At 34.9% G+C, this 23,914-nt stretch overlaps 1 protein-coding gene and 1 pseudogene across 2 annotated transcripts in view; both read right to left on the reverse strand.

Moving 5' to 3' along the window:
* Positions 1–23,914, reverse strand: part of PIGB (phosphatidylinositol glycan anchor biosynthesis class B) — a 39,954-nt gene that overhangs the window by 2,239 nt on the left and 13,801 nt on the right. Inside the window, exons 6-10 of one of the 2 annotated variants that reach the window (XM_042941958.1) lie at positions 15,970–16,110; positions 8,822–8,873; positions 7,475–7,686; positions 6,807–6,871; positions 217–430 (exon numbers count right to left, since the gene is read on the reverse strand). In XM_042941958.1, coding sequence (XP_042797892.1) covers positions 217–430; positions 6,807–6,871; positions 7,475–7,686; positions 8,822–8,873; positions 15,970–16,110 — 684 coding nt within the window. The remainder of the gene's footprint in view (positions 1–216; positions 431–6,806; positions 6,872–7,474; positions 7,687–8,821; positions 8,874–15,969; positions 16,111–23,914) is intronic. The other variant, XM_042941960.1, reaches the window with a different exon arrangement.
* Positions 15,160–15,254, reverse strand: LOC122223327 (annotated as a pseudogene).

Below are 23,914 nucleotides of genomic sequence, written 5' to 3' on the forward strand. Positions count from 1 at the left end.
TGCAAAATTAAGGCAATTTTAGTGTTATATTTCTCAGAAAACACTTAATTCAAGCATTAGGATATCATCTAACTGAATTAACTAATTTTTATAGGTGAGACAACTGATATGAAAAGAGATCACTTGATCAGTGGTCAGTTAATTTAAACTCAGGAATCTGAGGAATTTAAGTAGTTTCATTTTCTTAATAGCATATAGTGGAACAATTTGTATTACCTATAATAAGGAGTAGAGTGGCAAGGCATCATTATAAACACTGAGGCTGAAGATATATTGGGATTATTGTAACAGAGTTCTTGAATATGAGTCATGACATCAAGAGTACCTCGTTGATGAACTAAACCAGTATAGAAGGCGAGGAGCATATTTGATAAAAACAGGAAACTGAGTGCTGGTTTCTTCCACGTTTTGAGGTGGTTTAGTGAGTACCCTGTATGAAGATAGACATGTTGAACCATAATACTGGCACTCTTGTTTTAGGATAGCTAAGCAAATGTTAACTGCAGATATGTTTGTAATCTTTAATGGAAGTAGCACAAACTGTAATGCTGTCATAGACAAACAAGAAATAAGCAATAGGTGATCTTTATAATTTCTCTAAACCATTCACTATCATTGTCCTCTGGTCTTGACCTTTTTCTAGAAAAAATGATAGTGGAAAAAGTATGGCTAGGGAGTCCAACAGACCCAGATTTGAATTCTAACTCTGGCACAAGTTGCTTTCCTTTGCTGAGCATTAGGTTTCCCATCTGCAAATGGGATAACAGTAACTTTTCCAAGTATTAGAAAAATGTATGTCCTGTGCTTGTCATGGTACATAGTAGTTTGTTTACCTATCTCTTCTCTTTCATCTCCCAAGCACTAGCATTGGATTGCATACATATAGTCTCAGTAATTCTGGACGAAGACCAGCAGAGTATCCTCTTAGAAAAATAAACTACCGGGGAGATTTTCAGTAGTTCCTATATGTTTGGTGGCATGGATGGATATCGTTCTCTGAAAGAACTATGTCTTCTTTTGCTACAATGTTGGGCAATTTGGAGATGCTGAACACTTTTGCCATTTGTAAAATAACTCTTGCATGTGGCAAAAAAACCCAAGCAGAACAGAGTAAATGAAAAGTAAAAGTCCCCTATAGTCCTGCTCCCCAGTAATAATCATTGATAATGAGCACATTAGGATCTGATGAAAATACCATAAAAGAACAGGCCTTTCCACTGGGAAAGAAAAAGCTTTCTTGCCATTTTGCTCATTCTCCATCCACATGTACTGTCTCCTGGAATTAGATCATTGTTCTTTTGGAATTTGGGTACCCAGAATCTAGTCTGTGGCTTGCCTGAAATTTTAGCACTAATTCCCACTGGGGCCAAGGCACTGTTTTCCATGATTATCACCTAATTGACTGTTATCAGCTGTTTTAGCTTGGCTCAGTCACTAAAAACAATTGAACATGAATAAAATTAATTTTGAACTATTCCCATTTAAGGACATTAACATAAGGTTGGCCTAGGAGGGATTGTTTCAAAAACAGGAGTAAATTAAGATCTGTATTTCACTTGAATCACATCTAGTACTTGACACTAACTGAAGACACTCATTCTTGCAAGTTACCATTGTTGCAGATTAAGAAAACTGTTAACATTCAGTTTAGGAAAAACTGAAGACACCTTTCATTGTACACTTAAATGTTAATTAGATATGGGGCCTTAACAGCTTTTCTTTTATCTGTATTCGTTGCTTTGAAGATTATAGATAACATAATGCATATAAACAATATAATTGAAAATACAGCTATTGAAAATAATAATAAAAATAACTTCATCTATTCCAAGACATTTGATACCTGCCACTTACTTGATAGCTGAATCAAATTTGTGCAAGAAATCTTAGATACCCAATTTTGTTCCTCGAGGAAATGTTTTAGATAACATTACCTGTAGTTCAGTCTATTCATCAGTTGGAGTATCACAGATCCCTCTCACCTAGTGCCTCAGATTACAAAAAGCTATCAAGTCTATCCTGGCAAGGTACTTTAGAAGACAGCTTGCCCTCAGGAATATTCAAATAAAGTATAACTTGGGCATCTGGGAAGTGGTACACTAGTTAACAATTTGTTCATTCACTAAATGTTCCTTAAAGTTTTTCAGAAACTGGCATTAGGGAGACAATGTTATGAGTGACTGATACAAAACTGGAGTACATGGTGGTTGGTGAATGTTGTAAAAATGGCATTTGAGGTAGAATGCTGGAAGAAAATGTGCTTGTATTTCCAGCTTATTCAGTAAGGAGAGGAGTCTTAAGTTAGGTAATGCTTCTATTTCTTTGTGGTGATTTTAGGGTGGATTCTTTCAGAGAGAATTCAGTCTCCATATTATTTGTGGAAATAATACATAGAAAATGCTGGGAAGAGAAGGAAAGAACGAACAGTTGAACGGACTTGAATTTGAATACTGAGGGTTTTCAAACTGACATTGAACATTTCCAAGGGGATTTCTGAAACTGGAGTTGTTAAAGGGAGAGTCTGAAATATAGTATAGCTACCGTGCTAGTCTGTGCTACAGGAGAAGCTTAGGATCCATGGTTTTCTTACAGGGAAGTACTATGGTTTCTTCACCATTTTAAAGAGGCAATTAACAAGATCCTAGTAACTGCTGCCCAGTAAGTTTCCATAATTGTATGTACAAATAATATGGAGATGCGGCTCTCATTGAAAGGATCCACCCTAAAATGAACTAGCTTCTGAAAGGAATAATCCTCACAATGTAATGTAAGCATTACCTAACCTGAAATGTGAGACCTCTCTCCCAATTACTGAAGATTCTGGGAGCTTTCTGTCTGTTCTATAAACCACTTACAGAAATCTGTCAGCCTGGCATGTAATTTCTATGAGAATAAAGACGTGGTAAGAACCCAGTGACTACTTGTCAGGATACAGATTCCTTCACTTCACATACAATAGTCCTCCCTTCTCTGCAGGGGATACATTACAGGACCCCCACTGGATGCCTAAAACTGCTGATAGTTGAGAACCCTATACTCTTCCTATACCTACATACCTATGATGATGTTTAACGTACAAATTAGGCATGGTAAGAAGTTAACAATAACTAATACTAAACAATTATAACAGTATGCTATAATAAAAGTTGTATGAACGTGGTCTCAAAATTTATTCTATGTAGCCATCCTCTTTGTGATGATGTGAGATGATAAAATGCCTATGTGATGAGATGAAGTCTGGTGAATGACACAGGCATTGTGACGTAGCATTAGGCTACTACTGACCTCAGGATGGTCAGAAAGGAGATCATGTACTTCTGAACCACAGTTTACTGCAGGTAACTGATATTGTGGAAAGTGAGCCATGAATCGAGGCAGGCCTACCATAAATTCTAACTCAGTGCTAAATAACATCCCAGAATATTTAATTTTCTTCTGTTATCTATGCCAACAAAGGTACATAAAAAAGGGCATACAGGAAGTTTTTGTAAGAATTTATAAGAAAGTGAAAATTCTCTCTGGGAAATGGGGCTACATTATTCAGAGGGTGACAACTATAGGGTTTTGTCTTTTTGTACCATGAGTATATTTTTATAATACACACACTGGTTCTTATCCAATCACTATCAGACTATTGTTAAACCATTATGTCCCAGTTGACCACTCTCCAGAATAAAATCTAAAAACTTGAATATGCAAAGAAGGCCCTGCATGAGTTGGTTCCTTTTTTACTCAGCCATATCTTCTAATCATCACATGATTTATCTTGATATACACAATTACTTTTTAAGTTTTGGATACTTAATGTTACAATCTGTATTCTTAAGCAGTAACTGATGAGTTCCTTCTTCCCAAGGTAAGGTTCATTGTAATGGAGAGGATGAGAAAGTAAGGGGCTGTATATTCCTGATCCCATCAAACACATCCTGGTTTTGGCAAGTTGTAATAGAAAACCCAATCTAAAAGCCCAAGAAAAAGGTCTCCACCAGGTTCTACCAACCAGAGGTGTTTCTCTGTGTTGAACTTTTCATTTTGAAATACTCTAGGAAAGCTGTTAGGTTAACTTGAATTCAGTGTTTACATGAGAAAAAGGGTGGTTTAATTCTGTAATGTAACATACAGGAGAATGGGCCTGGGGAAGAGAGGCTTTATTTTTATTTGAAAGGAGACTTTATTAAGAATAAGAGTAATAAGAATATTGGGCACAGAGGGTGGTATCGGGAAGAATTTTGTTTTCCTACTTTGCTGAGGAAATAAAGCTATTTTCATCTTCATAGCGAGAAGTCCTAAATAACGCCAAAAACAAAGATGTTTAAAGGCATTATGAGCATTTTATTTAAAGAGATGAATATCAGACCACCTAAAAGAGTTTAAGTGATTCTGAGAAGGGGAACTGGGAGGGTGGGAAGGGTACCATTGTTTTTTAAAACAAACTTAGGGAATGGCTTTTGAAACAACAGGCATGTGCAATTTTGACAAAAATAGTATATGGAGAAACAAAGTGGCCTAATCGGAGACCAGCAAGTTTGCATTGGCCACTTTGGTAGAAACAAATTAAGCAGATACCCAATGTAGAATTACTAGCAGGTGTTTGGAACCTCATCAGCACAAATGACAGAGGTTCAACTAAAAATTTCAATGTTACTAGACCAATGGCACCTGTCTTACAGATGAGGAAACTGACACAGGTTAGATCACTAAGGATAAGAGCCAAATATAGAAGATACGTTTTCCAGAGTTAGGTCCTATTTTGAATAGTACTCAGGGAAATTCAAATTAGGCAAGAGAAATTATTGGAGATTGAAAAATGGCTGCAGTTTTTCCTCTTCATGTGTCCAGTCCCTACCTCAGCCTGAAGTTTATCTCTCCTCTCGAATCTGGCCTGGCTTTGCGACTTGCTTTGACCAAAAGAATGTGGTGGAATGGACAGTGTGCCAACTACAGACATAATAAGTGAAGTTTTAAGCCACTAAAAGGTGGCTGTTACATAGCAATTGATGATAGAGTTGTGTTTATATAAAAATCAGGTTAAAAGAGGTCACAAAAGAACAAAAACTGAGATTTGAGATATAATAAAACTCAAAATTTCATGACACAGACTGGACCATTTAAAACAACTCAAAAGAGAACTACTGTCTGCTACTGTTCCTGAACATCCAAAGATTAATGTCTGTTGGTTCACTACGGACTTTAGTGGGAATACAAGTCTCCTAGGAATTAGAATCTTTAGGTCTAATTCAAGGACTGTAGATACATGTGTCCACAGGAAAAGATCACATTCTCTGAGAAGATGAGGGGTTTTGCTAGTTCCTGGTCCTTTAGGGATCCTTCTGAGTGGACACAGGATGGCACAAAGGCTGATTATCGTTCATTAGACGGGGATCTCTTCAACCCTCATCAGCATTTTATCTCAATCTCTGGGACTGGAAATGTCACCAGGAACCTGCCATTTAAACAATTCATTGTTTTGGACTGGGAATGAGGATTCACACAACTCAGTCTTTCTCTAAAACATTCTCTAAAGACAGAAGGCACAGAAGTGGAATGCTGGAAAAACTCAAATTATACAAATGGAATGAAACCAAATTCCTAAATTAGCCAAACAACAACACCACACACAAATATTTGTCCTCCAGTATGGCAATATACCTGGGCAAAAACCAAACAATTTATAACTTTAACTCCAATTCACATCATTGTAAAGCAAAAATTTAAATCTGAATAGTGGTTCATAAACAGATTTGCTCTGGTGAATGGCCCCAGTATTCTTAAGACTTGCCAAATAGCTGTTCTGTTTGATGCCTATATTTTTGTGCCTGCATTTTTATATGACGTAAGACTATAGAGACACAAATGACCTTTGGTTTCAGTACTTCAGATGTATCAAATATTTAGATTGTGTGTGTGTGTGTGTGTGTGTGTGTGTGTGTGTGTCTATCAACTGAAGACAGTACATCTGAGATCTGTAGGAGATGATGTATACTTGGTCAAAGGTGGCTGCTTAACCTTGGGTGGTTTGCTGTTTTTTGGTTTTGTTTTGTTTCGTTTTTTAAGTAAAAAGTTTGATGCCATTGACTACCTAGTTTTTCCCAGCCTCCAGTCTCAGTTGATTACTTATTTCTTCCCTCCCTAGTTCAGTGATTTTTTTTTTTTTTTTTTTTTTTAGTGATTATTTGAAAGAAGCCAACAGTCATTTATTCTGAATTAAACTTGCAGTTAGTAATTTCAATTTCAGTTTTTCCAAACCGACCAATGTAAAAATTCACATTTTCCAGAGTTGAGGAATAGAAGACTTTGTACAAGTCATATGTAAAAACAAAAATTACTGCAAAGACCTAGTGGAAAAATGGAGAAAAGGTCAAAAATAAAATCAGAGGTATGCATCACTTTAAAAATTGCATAGGCATTAGAGTGAGTCTTAAAGGGGTAGATGTGTACAAAGAAACATTAAAAAGTAGTTTCAACAGCTATAAATATATTTTTCATTTATGGAATGAAGAATTTCATAGTCTAATCATAAACTTAAAGTGCTAAATAGACCTATTCCATTACTTTATAGGGAAAGATTTCTAACAGCCAGAAATATTACCACCCAAAGGCTTTGGATATTAAATCCTGTTTTTATTTCACATTACAGGACACAGGAAAAAGTAGGCTGCAAAAGGAATACTGCAGTAATATAATTTGTAATTAGGAATTTCTCATTTAGCTTAGTTAAAAACTATTTTCGTGTTTCATGGAAAATTTATTGTCTTAACTATTTCTATATAAATACAACTTTTTCTATATTAAATAAAAATACTTACCACAGAACACCATGCAAAATGGTAAAACTGGATAGATAAACCTGAATTCTTTGTGGCTCAACATGCTATAATAAAAACAGATATTAAGAGAAAATAGTGTTTTCTCATATTACATGACAGTTTGAGAAATAAATATATTTAAAATGAAATATAGTTAACATCTGTTTTTCTAAATACTGAGATGAATTTCATGCTTCAGGAAGCGGTCTCTTTTTTAGTTATGAGATGATGTGTTAAAAGTAATCCTAACATTTGATGTCAATGTGAAATTCTAAAGTACAATTACATTCTAAAAAATATTTCTATTACTAATCCAACTAAGTCCTATTACTCAAATTTGGAATAAAGATATATACATTTTCATTGAAAAATATAATTTCTCTGGTCCTTCAGTACTTAAAATTTTGGTAGTTTCAGTTTTTAGAAGCAAATAAAATGTTTTCAACTTCTTAAAAATTGATTGTAATCCTTGACAAGTGAACTAAAGATATCAGAAGTATTCATTCTGAGCATCAGCATAATTATTATCTTTTTTGTCTGCTAAGTAATATCATTAACAAATCATAAGAGTTAATACATCTCCAGAAGACAGTTTACTTTTTGAAGAATTTAGTTAATTTCTTGGTAGCATTAAAAAAGTCTAATTATTTGGACAAATAGAATCTTACCTGTAAACTAGCAGTGTCCACAGTACAGTTACCAAAAGTATTCGGTACCTCTTTGGGGCCAGAAAGCAGCCATGAATAAAGAATGGTAAGTGAGTACCCAAAACAGCTGGAAATCCTTGACTGAAGTACCAATGCCATGGATGAGAACCATAAAATGTTCCCAAATTCTGTAGCACGTTAAATTTCAAAAAATTATATTGAACCAGGGTCCACTGGGATAGTTGATGGAAAAAGAAATAGAATTGTATTAGTGCCAGGTATGAATCTTTGGCATTAGAGAATTTGGCAGAATCTTGACATTAAATCAGGAATGAAGTTAAAAAAAAAAAAAAAAAGAAGATGATAGTTTATATTAATAATTTTGACTAATGACCACATGAAATCATTCTTTATTCATTTTTTTTAAATTCCAAGTTTTAATGTGTTCTTTTGATTTATAAGCTAGTTTCTGCAGTTTAAGAAAGCATGATTAAATGTTGATGTGTATTTTGATAATATAAGTTTTACATGCAATAATAGATAAAGATCCTCAAAAATAGTTTTTATATGAGTATGTGTGTTACTGGTATTCAAAACTTCAGTACCTTATGACATCACACATTATTAAGATAAAGCTTTGAAAACATTACCATTTGAATTAAAGCACAAAGAAGATAGTAACATCAACAACAGCAGTTAACAGTAAGTGGTCATTTCTCCCAGGCACTGTTGTAAGTAAGTAAGCCTTTACATGCAGTATCTCATTTAACTCTTCAGCCTTATGAGACAGATACCACAGTTATTTCCAGATAGGGAACGTACATATATGGCAAGAAAAGTACATAACTTATCCAAGGTCACATAGGTAATAATGAGGGCACTAGCTTTCAAACTGTGGCCGTTTGATTCCAGAGCCCCTAAGTGCCTTAAAATCAGGGAACTTAAAACAACCAAAGGCCATTATCAACAGTCATGACATTAAAATGTCAAACAAAATGCTTGAAGAATAGAGAGTATTTGGCTTAATTTGGAATTCTGAATGATTAACTTGGGGGCAATTAAAATCATTTAAAAAGTTAAACTTTATTGTTAACAAACCTGACTTAATTGTACAAACTTGACAAAAATGTCATAAAATAGACTCCTTTTAACTTCAACTAGGAGTACAAAATTATGTTTTATAGAAAGCACAGCAAATTGAATGAAAGGTATATGCCAATAGCTTTTTTTTAATGTATCCCATAAAATTTTAAAAAAGTGATTTGCCTGTGTTCCCAAATATTCACAGATTAAGAAGTCAGGTTGAGTTTTTAGTGTAATAAATGGTTAAATTAAAAATAGCTGTTAGTTTAATATGTTTTTACTTACTTGACCAAAAAAAACCCGATCAATTATCAGAGACAAACTTAAAGTGATAAATCTGGAAAACAAAACAGAAGAGTGATTAATATTCTGAATCTACTGAAAATCCAATGTTGGCATATGGATTCGCAAATGCTTGGCATCAAAAGTCACTTTAAAAATGCTTTACAATTTTGCCAACTGAATGTGGATTTACACATGTTGAAAGATCTTCCACTGACAGTGGCTGTATTTAAGGAAAGTTTCTAAATTAATAAACACTGTATTATCTATTGCTGTACAAAATTACCCCACAACCTGGCAACTTAAAACTATGAATATTTATTATCTTACAGTATTGTGGGTCAAGAATCCAAGTGGAGCTTAGCTGGTGTCTCTGAGTCAGAGCCTTTCATGAACTGTCAAAATGTTGGCTGGGGCTAGTTTCATCTGAAAGCTTCACTGGTCCTGGTGGGGAAATTTGCTTCCACACTCTCTCACATGGCTGTCGAGATCAGGGATCAGTCTCCCACATGTGACCTTTTTCTTAAGACTACCTCCTGACATGGAGATCGGCACCTCAGGGTGAGCCAGCCGAGACAGAGTAAGGTGGGCACCAACCTGGATGCCACAGTCCTTTTATAACCCAATGTTGGAAGTGTCATCCCTTCTGCCACATTTCTACTTGTCAGAATGGAGTCAAAATGTCCAGCACATGCTCAAAGGAAGGGAATTACACAAGTACATGAATATCAAGGGCATGGGATCAATGGGGGCCATCTCAGAGGCTGCCTACCATAAACATATACACAGAAAAGTACACTATGAATATAAGCTTTCATGAATCATCACTATATTAACACAGCTGTGTAACTGTCATATAGATTACAGGATATGGAGCATTAGAAGCACTTCAAAAGGCTTCTTCATCTTTCCAACCAATCTCTACTCTCTTCCCAAGGGTAACCACTATCCTGACTTCTGATAGTGTAGATGTTTTGCCTTTTATTGAGTTTTACAAAAATGAAATCACACTATATGTACTATGTCCAGTTTCCTTCGATCATTATGTTTATGAGATTAAGCCACAGTTTTTTGTATATTTCAGTAGCTCATTCATTTACAATACTATATAGTATTCCACTGAATACGAATAACATACCACAATGTATGTATTCTGTTGATGAACACTATGCTTCCCTTTTTTAACTATTATGAACAGTGCTATGAATGTTCTTTTATGCAACTTTTGTTTCCCATATACATTTCTGCTGAGTATATACTTAGGATTGAAATTACTGGACCCTAGGGTTTAGGTGCAATCAGCCTTAATAAATTCTTACAGTTTTCCAAAGTGGTTGTATCAATTTATATTCCCACAGGAATATGTAAGGGCTCTGTATCTTTTTAGGCCATTTGGGTAGATGTACCCTAGCATGTCATGATGGTTTTAATTTACATTTCTTTGATGACTAATGAGGTGAGTATCTTTATACTTCTTGGCCACTTAAATTTTATCTTTTGAAGTTCAGGTCTTTTAATCAATTTTCTATTGCTACCTTGCAGATTTTTACAAGTTCTGTATATAATTGATTGGAATTTTTTTCTTGGTGATGTTTTTTGTATTGCATATATCTTCTGGTCTGCGGCTTGCTTTTTCACTCTCAGTGGTGAATCTGATGAACAAAAGTCTTAAATATTAATGTATTCAAATGTATTTATCTTCTCCTTTATAGTTAATACTTAACTATATTCTATTTAGGAAATCTTTGCCTGCCTCAAGTTCATGGAGATATTCTATTATATCCTGAAGAAGTGCTACTCTCTTACCTTTATGTTAAGATCTATAATTCTTTTGGATATTTATTCATTCATTTATTTGCTTATGGGAAGAGGAGTTAAAGTTAATTTTTTTCCAAATGGATATCCAGCTAATTATATATTTATTGAAAAAAATTATCCTTTCTCTACTGCCTTATCACTGTTGTTATAAATGAGCGACTATATGTCTGGGCCTGTTGCTGGACTATTGTGTTCCACCAGTCTATTTGTTTTACCTTGCAATAATTCTAAGTTATTTTAATTACTATAACTTTGTAATAAGTCTTAATATCTATTAGTGTAAGTCTTCCAACATTTTTTTTTCTATGATTCTTTTAGCTAATATTGGTATTTTGCATTCCACTGAAAAATTTAAAATCAGCTTTATCAATTCATACATATACACACCCCATACTGGGCTTTAGTTGGAATTGCACTTAATATATAGATCACAATTTGGAGAGAACTGATATCTTTAAAATATTGAGTCTTCTATCCATGAAGATAGTATATATACTCTTCCATTTATTTAGGTCTTCATTAGTTTCTCCCAAAGTTTTATAACTTCCTGTGTAGAGTTCTTGTACGCCTTTCATTATTTTATTCATAGAAATCTGATGTTTTTTGATGCCACTGTAAATTATAGTTTTCCTTTTTTTATTTTGACATAATTCTGAGAAAAGTTTCAAGAATAGTATAAAGAATTCCCATATATACTTCACCTAGATTCCCCAAAAGTTAACATTTTACATATTTGCTTTATCTTTTTCTTTCCTCTCTCTAAATATGCATTTTTTCCTGAACTGTTTAATAAGTTGCAGACATCATTTGCCTTCATCTCTATACTTTTAGTGGTATTTCCTAAAAATAAGAAAATTCTCTTACATAAACCACAAATAATGAGAACCAAGAAATTAATATTAAATTTTTATGGCTATCTAATTTACACTTTGTTCAGGTTCTGCCAATTGGCCCAATAGTGTCCTTTATACAAAGAAAAAGAAAACCCTGATTATTTTTTGTATTCACTTGTTGTATGTCTGTAGTCTCCTTTAATCTAGAATATTTACTTAATCTTTCCTTATCTTTCATGACTGGCATATTTGAAGAATACAAGTCAGTTTATTTTCTAAAATGTATGTCAATTTGGGTTTGCCTGATGGTTTCTCATGATTAGATTCAGGCTATGCATTATGGCAGTAATACCACAGAAGGGTCAAGGTGTTTTCTCTGCGTCTAATCAGGAGTTTCATGATACTGACCTCTCCAATTACTGGCAATGTTAACTTTGATCACTTCCAAAAAATTTATTTATTTATTTACTTAAGATTTTTATTTTTAAGTAATCTCTGCACCCAATGTGGGGCTCAAACCCACAACCCTGTGATCAAGAATTGCATGCTCTACCAATCGATTGAGCCAGGCTTGCGCCCCTTAACTTTGATCACTTGATTAAGGAAGTATCTGTCAAGTTTCTCTACTGTAAAATTATCTTTTGTAATTAATACATATTTTATAGCAAGATACATTGAGACTACCCACTAGTTTTAGTATACAAATGGCAATCAGTATTCATATATTGACCTTGTATCCAGTGAGCATGCTGAATTTATTTACTAATCCTAATTGTTTAGATTCTTTTGGATTTCCTACATACAGTCATGCCATATAGTTTTACTTCTTTTTTTCCAAGTATTTGTTTTTCTTGCCTTACAGCACTAGCTAGGACATATACTGTTAAACAGCAATGGAAATAATGAGCATCCATGTATTGTCTCCAGTCTCCGGAAAAAAGGATTTCAGTGCTTCAAGACTTAGTGTGATTTTGCTTTAACATTTTATAGAAATCTTTGTCATGTTAATGAAGACCCCTTCTATTACACATTTTCTAATGGTTCTTCCCTTCTCTCCCATCATGAATAGGCTTTTATCCTATGGCTTTTCTGTGCCTATTAAGATAGTCAGATGAATTTTCTCCTTTATTCTGTTAATGTCATGACTCATACTGATTGATTTTCAAATACTAAGCCTACTTCACATTCCTGGGCTAAAACCAATCTTGGTTATGTATTCATTCTCCTTTTTAATATATCAGTAGATTCAATTTGGTAAGATTTGTTTAGATTTTTGCATTCATAGTCATGAGAGAGATTGATTTATAATTGACTTTTCTTGCAAGGTTCCTTGTCAGATTTGGGGATCAAGGGTATGGGATCTTCATTAAAGGAGTTGGGAATTTTTTTTTCTTCTATTCTGTGGAATATTTTGTGTGGATTAATGTTTTTTCTTCCTTAAATATATGGTAGCATTCACCAGTGAAGCCATCTGAGCCTGGCGTTTCTTTAAGTTCTTAATTGCAAATTCACTTTATTATATATAGTACTATTCATATTTACTATTTTCTCTTTTGCCAGTTTTGGTAAGTTGTATTTTCCTAGGAATTCATCTATTTTATTTAAGTTGTCAAATTTATTAGCAAAAAGTTGTTCATATTATCCTCTTATCTCCTTAATGTCTACATGATCTATAATGATGTCCCATACTATGTTTTGTCTTGCTAATTGTTGGTGAGAGAATGTGGCAGCTGAAAGACAACTGAATTATGTTTGATTTTACAGAATGAATGACAAAATGATGTCCCAAATTCTCAAGGTCATGTAAAAGGCAAAAAGAAGTAGGTCCATACATATCAGAAATTTTCCTAAGACTAAAGCAAGATTTTTCTCCATATTTAGAGATACTATTCTTGTCTGGATATGCAACTGTTTGTTTGTTTGCTTGTTTTTTCTTTTCTTTTTTTCAAAATAAAAAGCCCAAAGTGTAGAGGTTTTTGGTTCTAGTCCCAGTTCTGACCCTGATCAGCCAAAAGAGCTTGCAGGTATCATTTTCTTCCCTGAACCTCCACTGCCTCATCTACAAAGTGGGGGTGTTTAGATTAGATGAATTTTGTGTTGTTTTTTTTTTTTTTAAAGTAAACTCTACCCCCAATGTGGGGCCTGAACTCATGACCCTTAGATCAAATTTCATGCTCTACCAACAGAGCCAGCCAGGCACCCTGCAACTGGTTATTTTGAAAGGATGCATGAGGCGCTTGGGTGGCTCAGTCGGTTTAGTGTCTGACTCTTGATATTGGCTTAGGTCATAACCTCATAGTTTGTGAGTTTGAGCCCCATGTCAGGCTCTGCACTGACAGAGTGGAGCCTGGTTGGGATTCTCTCTCTCTCCCTCTCTCTCAAAATAAATCTTAAAAAAACATTAAAAAAAAATAAAGTGTCCTTAATACATAGAAGGCTGTTGGCTAGGGCCAAACTCTATGTACCAATACTTGAGAGTGTAAGACTAATTAGGACTGTGAATAATATCTGTCATGCACTGTACAATTTCAAAGTATTTTCATATACATTATCTCATTTGTTCTTTCCTATATTTCCCTTCAAAATAAACAAGTATTTGATCTATATGAATAGGCTCCTTCAGGCCTTTACAACTTGAAGCATGCTGATTCCCTAGACCTGGCAAACTCATGTTCATGTTTGATGTTATTTAAAACTTCCTCTACTTTATAAATGTTTCCCTATATAATGTTTCCCCTTCAAGCAGAATTAGGCTTTTTATTATCTTTTTTCCTATAACATTTTGTTATATAACTACTTAGAACACTTTATATTGCTGGTCAAGAATTATTGTTATATCTCTTTTCCCTCCACCAATTTTGGCCTTGGGAGCAGACACTGCATCTTCCTCACTTCTGAATCATCAAATGCTTGATACAAAACATCAATACTTGTTGAATGAATAAACTATACATCGTATTGCTGATGAAGAAAAAAGGCTTTTCATCTCCCTGTGTAAAATCCTACATGATCTGAGCCGCTGCTGTCTCTCTGACCTCACTATCATGTTCTCCCAAACTCACTTTCCTTTAGCTCAGTCTCATTGCTGTTCCTCAAAAATGCCAAATACACCCTTATGTCAAGGTCTTTGCACTTGCTGGTCTCTGCCTGTAATATTCTTTCCTTATCTCATTATCTCAATTCCTTTAGGTTTTGGCTCCAATGTCACCTTATCATGGTGGTCTTCCCCATTTACCCTATAAAAAATAACTGCTTCCCTCCTACACTAGCATTCTATGCTTATCTCTTGTTATTTTTCCCTATAGCATGTATTATCAATTGACAAATATATATTACTCATGTTTTTAATGGTCTTCTCCCACTACAATATAAATTTCATAAAGGCAGGGACTTTGTTAAGTTGCTATATCTCTGGCACCTGGGACAGTACCTGGCACATACTAGGATTAAACAAATATTTACTGAATGAATATAATACATTAAAAACAATGTTAATCTGAGAAATGACAGCAGTGGCAACTTGGCTTCCAGATGATTTAGCCCTTTTTAACTCCTACCCAAAAATAGACAGCGTGAATACTAGTATATTAAAAAGGTTACTGTTATAAGAGAATGCATGCAGCCCTTTCAATAAATAATTGTTTTGAATACTCTACTAGATACTTGGGATATGTATGATCCTAGGAGCTCAAAATTAGAAGAAACGGGTTGTTTTTTGCACAGGGGCCATGCTAATCTTCTTTGTATTGTTCCAATTTTAGTATAAACTTTTTTGTTTTTACTGTTTATTTTTGAGAAAGAGAGAGGGAGAGAGAGAGAGAGAGAGAGAGAGAGAGAGACAGAGTGCAAGTGGGGGAGGGGCAGACAGAGACAGAGACAGAGAATCCAAAGCAGGCTCCAGGCTCTGAGCTGGCAGCACAGAGCCTTACTGTGAGATCATGCACTTAGCCGAAGTTGGATGCTTAACTGACTGAGCTACCCAGGCGCCCCCCTAACTTTAGTATATATGCTGGTGAACTGAGCACAGAAGACATGGGTCTCAATCCCAGTTCTATCACAGCTACCAACCAATGACTCTAGCTAACTCGTTTTTAATTTTGTCTGTTTCCTCTACTACAAACTAAAAATACCTACATTGTCTAGATCCAAGAATTGTGATCATGAAATAATACTTAAATACACATTATAAATTATAAAGCCTTACACAAATATAAAAGAATCACGTATTTCTAAAATGTATTTGAGAAACATTTAGGAAATGAAGTATAAAAAGTTCTAAATTAGAAAAATTGCAAAGATTCCCACTGAAGCAAATTAATTACAATTAACCATAATCATAAATATAAAAATAAAAAATATAAATTTGGAAATAGTTTCCTTTGTCTGATAATTCTCATTGACATTAAAAGATATAATAATTGACTACAAATGTAAAATCTTGTTCATAATCTATAATTTATAGGTTATTAAAATTAATAGATGGATTGTAGCCATACTTACCCTATAGGTAAAAACTGATACAGAATAAGATCAAGCTTTTTCTGTTCTTGCCAGAAATGTCTGAAGACCAAAGGTATCCATGGAATGACAGCTGTGGGACGAATTATGAAGGCAAGTGCCACCAGGGATGAGTACTTGACACTATAAGCAAGGAAAATGTGTTACAGGAAACAAGTTTAGAAGTGATCTACAATTTATGCTGTAATATAACATTAAAAAAAATAATAGCATTTTCCTTTTGGTATAAATAGCTATGTGATCTTGGGTAAGTTACTTATACTTCTGACTCTTAATTTTTCTTATCCATTAAAAGAGGTAATATCTAAGGTCTTTTCCAGCTCTGATATCCCAATTCTAGTCTTTTAAATTAAGAAGCTATTCATTGTCTTAATGTTGGTCTTGTTTGCTGAAAGGTATAATAATTTTTAGCTATACAACTCTGCCAATTGCTTTCCCAATGGAAAAATGATCAAGTCTCTCTTAAGGAGATAAAAGAAAGTCACACAAAACCATTCTCTAAGAAAAAGAAAATAAATGCATTTAAGGAAACATTAGGATTATTTAGGCAATGATGAGCTTCTGAGTACCTATGATCTTCTTTTGAAAGTAAGCTGCTTATTTTATCCAAATGAAAAATATGTATGTATAATTGATTAAAAAAAAAAACAAACCCTACTATACAAACTCTAAGAGCATGGATAGAAATGTGGATTTTTATTATTAGGACTTCTCTCAATAACTGGCTAAAGGAGACTAATAATTTAATCATGAGGACTACAGACAGTAGATTATTACATGGAAATAGACTTAGCCCTGCTTAAAATTTAAAGCAGGGAAAACAAAACAACTTTATGGTACCATTATATATCTATTAACTAATAAGTAGCTATAGAGAAATTTCTGATGTTGGTGAGGATATAAGAGCAGGGATTTCAAATTCAAGTGCCTACAGAGACCACATAAATAATAAAAATGAGTGATGCAGACCATGGGGAGGCTCTGATACACGAAGGAATCCTTGCCCAAAATGTTGCTGGGCCTCTCATTTTTTCAAAAGAAACCAGAAATCCAGATTTTATGTAAGATCTCCCAATTTTAAAATGTTTCCAAGTAGTTTCTTCAAAAAACAAAACAAAAGCCACTGTGCAGGTGAAATAAAATATATTCATAGGTTGGTTTGTTTTGCATACATCCTAATGCAACCTCTGCTGTAGTGAAACTACTAACAGCATCCCCGGATGGATGTACACTTGTAGTCCTAACCTCACTCCAAACTTTCACACTTGTATTTCTTACTTTTTTTCTGAGTATTTCTACACAGATCTCTACTGGCATTCAAAATCAAAGTGTCTGAAATAAGCTCCAAACCTTCTCTGAAAACTGTTCAGTGTCTAATATTTAATAGTATCACTCAGTTTCTCAGTCTTAAAATTTTAGAGTCCCTTAAATAGCAGTATCTCATCCCACACATCCACTTTGTTTCCTTCCCATTCCCATCATTTTACATCAAGTTCTGTCACTTGTCAGGAATATTTTCATAGTTCTTGTTTTCTTTCTTTCCTTCCTTCCTTCCTTCGTCCCTCTCCCTCCCTCCTTCCTTTCCTCCTCTCCTCCCCCCTCCTCCCCTTCGTCAAGCTTTCCTTCCTTGCCTTCCTTCCTTCCTTTGTATTGCCCTCAAATATTCCTTTACTTAATTAACATCATTGTCATCAGCAACACTTACTGAGCACTTACTTTGTAAGAGACCCTGTGCTATATGTTTTATATAGATTCTCACTGAATTCTAATGAGAGACGTTTTATTATCATTTTACCGAAATCAATGCTTAGGTATTCTCACACCATCATTAAATCTTTCATTTATAATAACTGCATTTTATTTTATTAAAAAAATTTTTTAAGTTAATTTATTTTGAGAGGGAGAGAGAGAGAGAATCCCAAGCAGGCTCCGCACTGTCAATGAGGAGCCTGATGCGGGGCTCGAACTCCCCAACTGTGAGATCATGACCTGAGCCGAAGTCGGACAATTAACCGACTGAGCCACCCAGGCCCCCCTGTAATAACTGCATTTTTAAAGAAGTTTGCAAAATGTCATATATTCTAAGGCCAGGAATAGTACCTGTCATGCTTATCCAGGGAAGAATGCTTATGCAGTAGTCGTCTGTGCTACATGACCTTCCCTGCTTGACTGAATCAGGGGAGGGCATCTGAACCCAGGCAATCTAAGACAGGCTAGTGTGAAACTATGTCCAAATAGGGATAATGCATTTAACAGACCTAATCAGATTTTCTCAAACTGAATGTATAGAGAATGTTGGACAGTTGGTAGTGAGGACAGAAAGGGAGACTAGCTATAAGCTTAAAATTAGACAACCAAAACAGATTCACAGACGAGGCTATAAAGATACAACAGAACAGACTTTTCCTCAAAACTGCCTTGGATTCTATAAAATTCATTCATTTCATTTATGTGGCTGAGATATTCTATAATTTTCTTCTGCGCCTGGCTACAAGGTGCCTCTTTTCCTTATTTTTATTTTTAACCTTACAGTAACGCTCTCATCATATAGGTATGCTTAACTGAATGCCTATTCTTGCAATCAGGAGTCTAATGCAGAAACGATTTTATTTGATTTGATTCTCCCAACAACCTTTTTATATAGGAAGAATGGATACTAGTTTTTTAATTAGATCAAATTCTGGCTTTCCCCCTTTCACTATATCCTAAATACTGGTACTGCAAGAGAATTCTTTCTAAATCATATTTGGTTATGTCATGCTTTTCAAAAGTCTTCAATATTCGATAGTTTCTTACAACCTACAGAATAAAGTCTAAATTCTGCAGAAGGGCAGAGTCCCATTTCTGACTCATCCCTTATTCTTCTCTTCTCACTACAGAAGTGAGAATACTAGAGTGTGTGGCAGAATGGACAACCTGCCCACAATAAGATAAAACCCTTTTACAGCCTGTGTTTTTGCTCATGTTGTTCCTTTTGCTTGGCATTTGCTTCCCCTGTTATACAAGCCCAAATCAGGCCCATATATATTTTTTAATTTACTTTTTAAAATTGAAGTATAGTTGATACACAGTATTATTAGTTTCAAGTGTACAATATAGTGATCTGACATGTACATTATAAAATGCTTACCACAATAAATATAGTTATCATCTGTTACTATACAAAGTTATTACAACATTACTGACTATATTCCCAATGCTATACTTTATATCTTCATGACTTATTTACTTTATAAATGGAACTTTGTACCTCATAATCCCGTTCACATGTTTTTCCCATCCAATCACCCCTCCTCCCATCTGGCAACCACCAGTTTGTTCCCTGTATTTGTGAGTCTGTTTGTTAAGTTTGTTCATTTGTTTTGTTTTTTAGATTCCACTTTTAAGTGAAATAATATGGTAATTATCTTTGTCTGTCTGACTTACCTCACTAATATCCTCTAGATCCATCCATGTTGTTGTAAATGGCAAGATTTCATTTTTTATGGCCAAGTAATATTCCACTGTGTGTGTGTGTGTGTGTGTGTGTGTGTGTGTGTGTGTACACGCATGTGTGTGCACACACACACATGCCAAACCTTCTCTATCCATTAATCTATCGATGGATACTTAGGTCACCTCTGTATGCTGCCTATTGTAAATAATGCTGTAGTAAACAGAAGTGTGTATTAATGTTTTCATTTTCTTTGGATAAATACCCAGATGTGGAATTGCTGGACTATATGTATGGTATTTCTATTTTTAATTTTTGGAGGAACTTCCATACTGTTTTCCATAGTGGCTGCAACAATTTACATTCCTGCCAACAGTGCATGAGGGATCCCTTTTCTCCAATCCAAGCCAGCACTTATTTTTTTGTCTATTTGATATAGCCATTCTGAGAGGTGTGAGGTGATATCTCATTGTAGTTTTGATTTGCATTTCTCTAATGGTTAGTTATGTTTAGCATATTTTCATGTTTGTTGGCCATCTATAGGTCTTCTTTGGAAAAGTGTCTATTTAGGTCTTCTGCCCATTTTTTTCATGTGATTTTTAATTGTAGTATTCTTTATGTATTTTGGATATTAACCCCTTACCAGATATATCATTTGAAAATATCTTCTCCCATACAGTAGGTTGCCTCTAAATTTTGTTGGTTCCCTTTAATGTGCAAAAAAGCTTTTTATTTCCAGGTAGTCCCAATAGCTTATTTTTAATTTTGTTGCTCTTGCCTGGGGAGACAGATCTAAAAATATATTGCTAAAACTGACATCCAAGAGTTTACGACCTGTTTTCTTTTAGGAGTTTTATGGTTAAAAGTCTTACATTTAGGTCTTTAATCTGTTTTATTTTTTTTTGTATATGGTTTGAAAAAAGTGGTTGAGTTTCAGTCTTTTCCATGTAACCATCCAGTTTTCCCAACACTACTTTTTGAAGAGACTGTCTTTTACCCATTGTATATTCCTGCCTAGCTTTGTCATAGACTAATTGACCACAGAAGTGAGGGTTTATTTCTGGGCTCTCTTTTCTTTCTTTTTTTTTCTTTCTTTCTTTCTTTCTTTCTTTCTTTCTTTCTTTCTTTCAGACAGAGCATGAGCACACAAAATGGGGGAGGGGCAAAGGGAGAGGGAGAGAGCGAATCTCAAGCAGGCTCCATGCCCAGTGCAGAGCCTGATGCAGGGCTCAATTTCATGACAGTGAGATCATGACCTGAGATGAAATCAAGTCATATGCTTAATCTAGTGAGCCACCTAGGCACTGGGCTCTCTGTTCTGATCCATTGATCTATGTTTTTATTTTGGTGCCAGTACCATACTTTTTTGATTCCCGTAACTTTGTAGTATAGTTTGAAATCTGGGAGTGTGATACTTACTGCTTTGTTCTTTCTCAAGATTGCTTTGGCTACTCAGGGCTTTTTGGTGGTTCCATACAAATTTTAGGGTTAATTTCTGAGAAAAATGCTATTGGCACATTGATGAGATAGCTTTGGGTAATATGGACATTTTAACAATATTAATTTTCCAATTCATGAACAAGGTATATCTTTCCATTTACTTGTGTCATCTTCAGTTTCTTTCATGAATGTCTTATAGTTTTAAGAGTACAGGTCTGGGGCACCTGGGTGGCTCAGTCGGTTGAGCGTCCGACTTCGGCTCAGGTCATGATCTCGCGGTCCGTGAGTTCGAGCCCCGCATGGGGCTCTGTGCTGGCAGCTCAGAGCCTGGAGCCTGCTTTAGATTCTGTGTCTCCCTCTCTCTCTGCCCCTCCCCTGCTCATGCTCTGTCTCTCTCTCTCTGTCAAAAATAAACATTAAAAAAAAAATTAAAAAAAAAAAAGAGTACAGGTCTTTCACTTCCTTGGTTAAATTTATTCCTAGGTATTTTTAAAATGCATTTATAAATGGAATGGTTTTCTTAATTTCTCTTTCTGCTAGTTTGTATAGAAACACAACAGATTTCTATATATTAATTCTGTATCCTATAACTTTACTGAATTCATTTATTAGTCCTAATAGTTTGTGTGTGTGTGTGTGTGTGTGTGTGTGTGTGTGTGTGTGTGTGGAGACTTTATGGTTTTTGATATGTAGTATATTAACTGCAGTAGTGAGTTTTACCTCTTCCATACCAATTTCTTTTTCTTGTCTGATTGCTGTGGCTAGGACCTCCAGTACTATGTGGAATAACAGTGGTGAGAGTGGACAGCCTTGTCTTGTTCCTGATCTTAGATGAAAAGCTGAAAGCTTTTAGCTGTGGGTTTGTCATATAAGGCTTTTATTAGGTTAAGGTATGTTCCCTCTGTATCCACTTTGTTGTGAGCTTTTATCCTAAATGGATGTTGAATTTTGTCAAATGCTTTTCTTAAATTTTTTTTAAAGTTTATTTATCTTGAGAGAGAGACAGTGTGAATGGAGGAGAGGCAGGGGGGGGGGGGGTAGAGAGAGGGAGTCCCAAGCAGGCTCTGTGCTGCCAGCATAGAGTCTGATGCAGGGCTCAAACCCATGAAACCGTGGGATCATTACCTGAGCTGAAACTAAGAGACAGATGCTTAACTGACTAAGCCACTAGATGCCCCTTGTCAAATGCTTTTTAACCTTCATTTTGTTAATGTGGTATATATATCATGTTGATTTGCTTATATTGATCCTTGCAACTCTGGTATAAATTCCACTTGACTGTGGTAAATGATAACTTTTAATGTATTGTTGAATTCATTTTGCTAATATTTTGTTGAGGATTTTTGCATCTATATTCATTAGGAATATTGGCTCATATATTCTTCTTCTCCTTCTCTTTTTTTAGTGTCTTTGTCTAATTTTGTTATCAGGGTAATGCTGGCCTCACAATGAATGAACTTAGAAGTGTTCTTTTGTCTTCAATTTTTGGGAACAGTTTGAGGATAAGTACTAACTTTTCTGTAAAAGTTTTATAGAATTTGTTTGTAAAGCCATCTGATCCTGGACTTTTAGTGGTTAGGAGTTTTTTGATTGCTGATTCAATTTCATTAATAGAAATCAGTCTGTTCAGATTTTCTATTTCTTTCTAATTCAGTCTTGAAAGAATACATGTTTCCAAATTTATCCATTTCTTCTAGGTTGTCAAATTTGTTGGCATATAATTTTTTGTAGTACTTTTATAATCCTTTATATTTCTATGGTGTTGACTGTAACTTCTGTTTCATTTCTGATTTAAGTCCTTTTTTTTCTTGATGAGTCTGGCTAAAGGTTTATCAACATTATTTATCTTATCTTTTTATTTTTTATTTATTTTTTTATAATTGTTTTAAGTTTATTTGTTTTAGAAAGAGAGGGGGAGCATGCACACATGGCAGGGGCAGAGAGAAAGGAGAGACAGAATTCCAAGCAGGTTCCACACTGTCAGCGTGGAGTCTGATGTGGGGCTCGAACTCACGAACTATGAGATATGACCTGAGCTGAAATCAAGAGTCAGATGCATGGGGTGCCTGGGTGGCTCAGTCGGTTAAGCGTCCGACTTCAGCTCAGGTCACGATCTCACAGTCCGTGAGTTCGAGCCCTGCGTCGGGCTCTGGGCTGATGGCTCAGAGCCTGGAGCATGCTTCCGATTCTGTGTCTCCCTTTCTCTCTGCCCCTCCCCCGTTCATGCTCTGTCTCTCTCTGTCTCAAAAATAAATAAACGTTAAAAAAAAATTAAAAAAAAAAAAAAGAGTCAGATGCTTAACCAACTGAGCCACCCAGGCACCCCCTTTTAAAGAATCAGTTGTTAGTTTCACAGATATTTTCTTTTTTTAAATTTATTTCCATTGTGATTTTTTATTGTTTTCTTCTACTAACCTTGGGTTTTCTTTGTTTTTTCTACTTCATTTAGGTACAAGGTTAGATTGTTTGAGATTTTTCTTATTTCTTGAAGTAGGCCTGTTTTGCTATAAACTTCCTTCCTAGAATTGCTTCTGTTGCATCCTAAGGATTTTGCAATGTTGTTTCCATTTTTATTTGTCTCAGTATTTTTTGATTCCCTCTTTGATTTCTTTGTTGACCTATTGCTTGTTTAGTAGCATGTTTTTGACCTTCACGTTTTTTTTCCCCCATTTTTTAAAAAACTGTAATTGATTTCTAGTGTTATACTGTTGTGATCAGGAAAGATGCTTGGTAAGATTTCAGTCTTCCTAACTTTATTGAGACTAATTTTTAGCCTAATATGTGATCTATTGTGGAGGATATTCCATGTGCACTTAAAAAAGAAAAAAACATATTCTGCTGTTTGACGATGAACTATTCTATGTCTGTTAAGCCCATCTGATTTAATGTGTCAGTAGAGCTACTGTTTTCTGTCTGGACGATCTATTCATTGTTGTAAGTGGGGCATTAAAATGTCCTCCTACTACTGTATTTCTCCTTTTAGGTCTGTTAATATTTGCTTTATATATTTAGGTCCTGCTATGTTGGATTCATATTTACAATTGTTATATCCTC

Source organism: Panthera leo, chromosome B3 (genome assembly GCF_018350215.1).
Source record: "Panthera leo isolate Ple1 chromosome B3, P.leo_Ple1_pat1.1, whole genome shotgun sequence".
In the NCBI taxonomy this organism is placed as follows: domain Eukaryota; kingdom Metazoa; phylum Chordata; class Mammalia; order Carnivora; family Felidae; genus Panthera; species Panthera leo.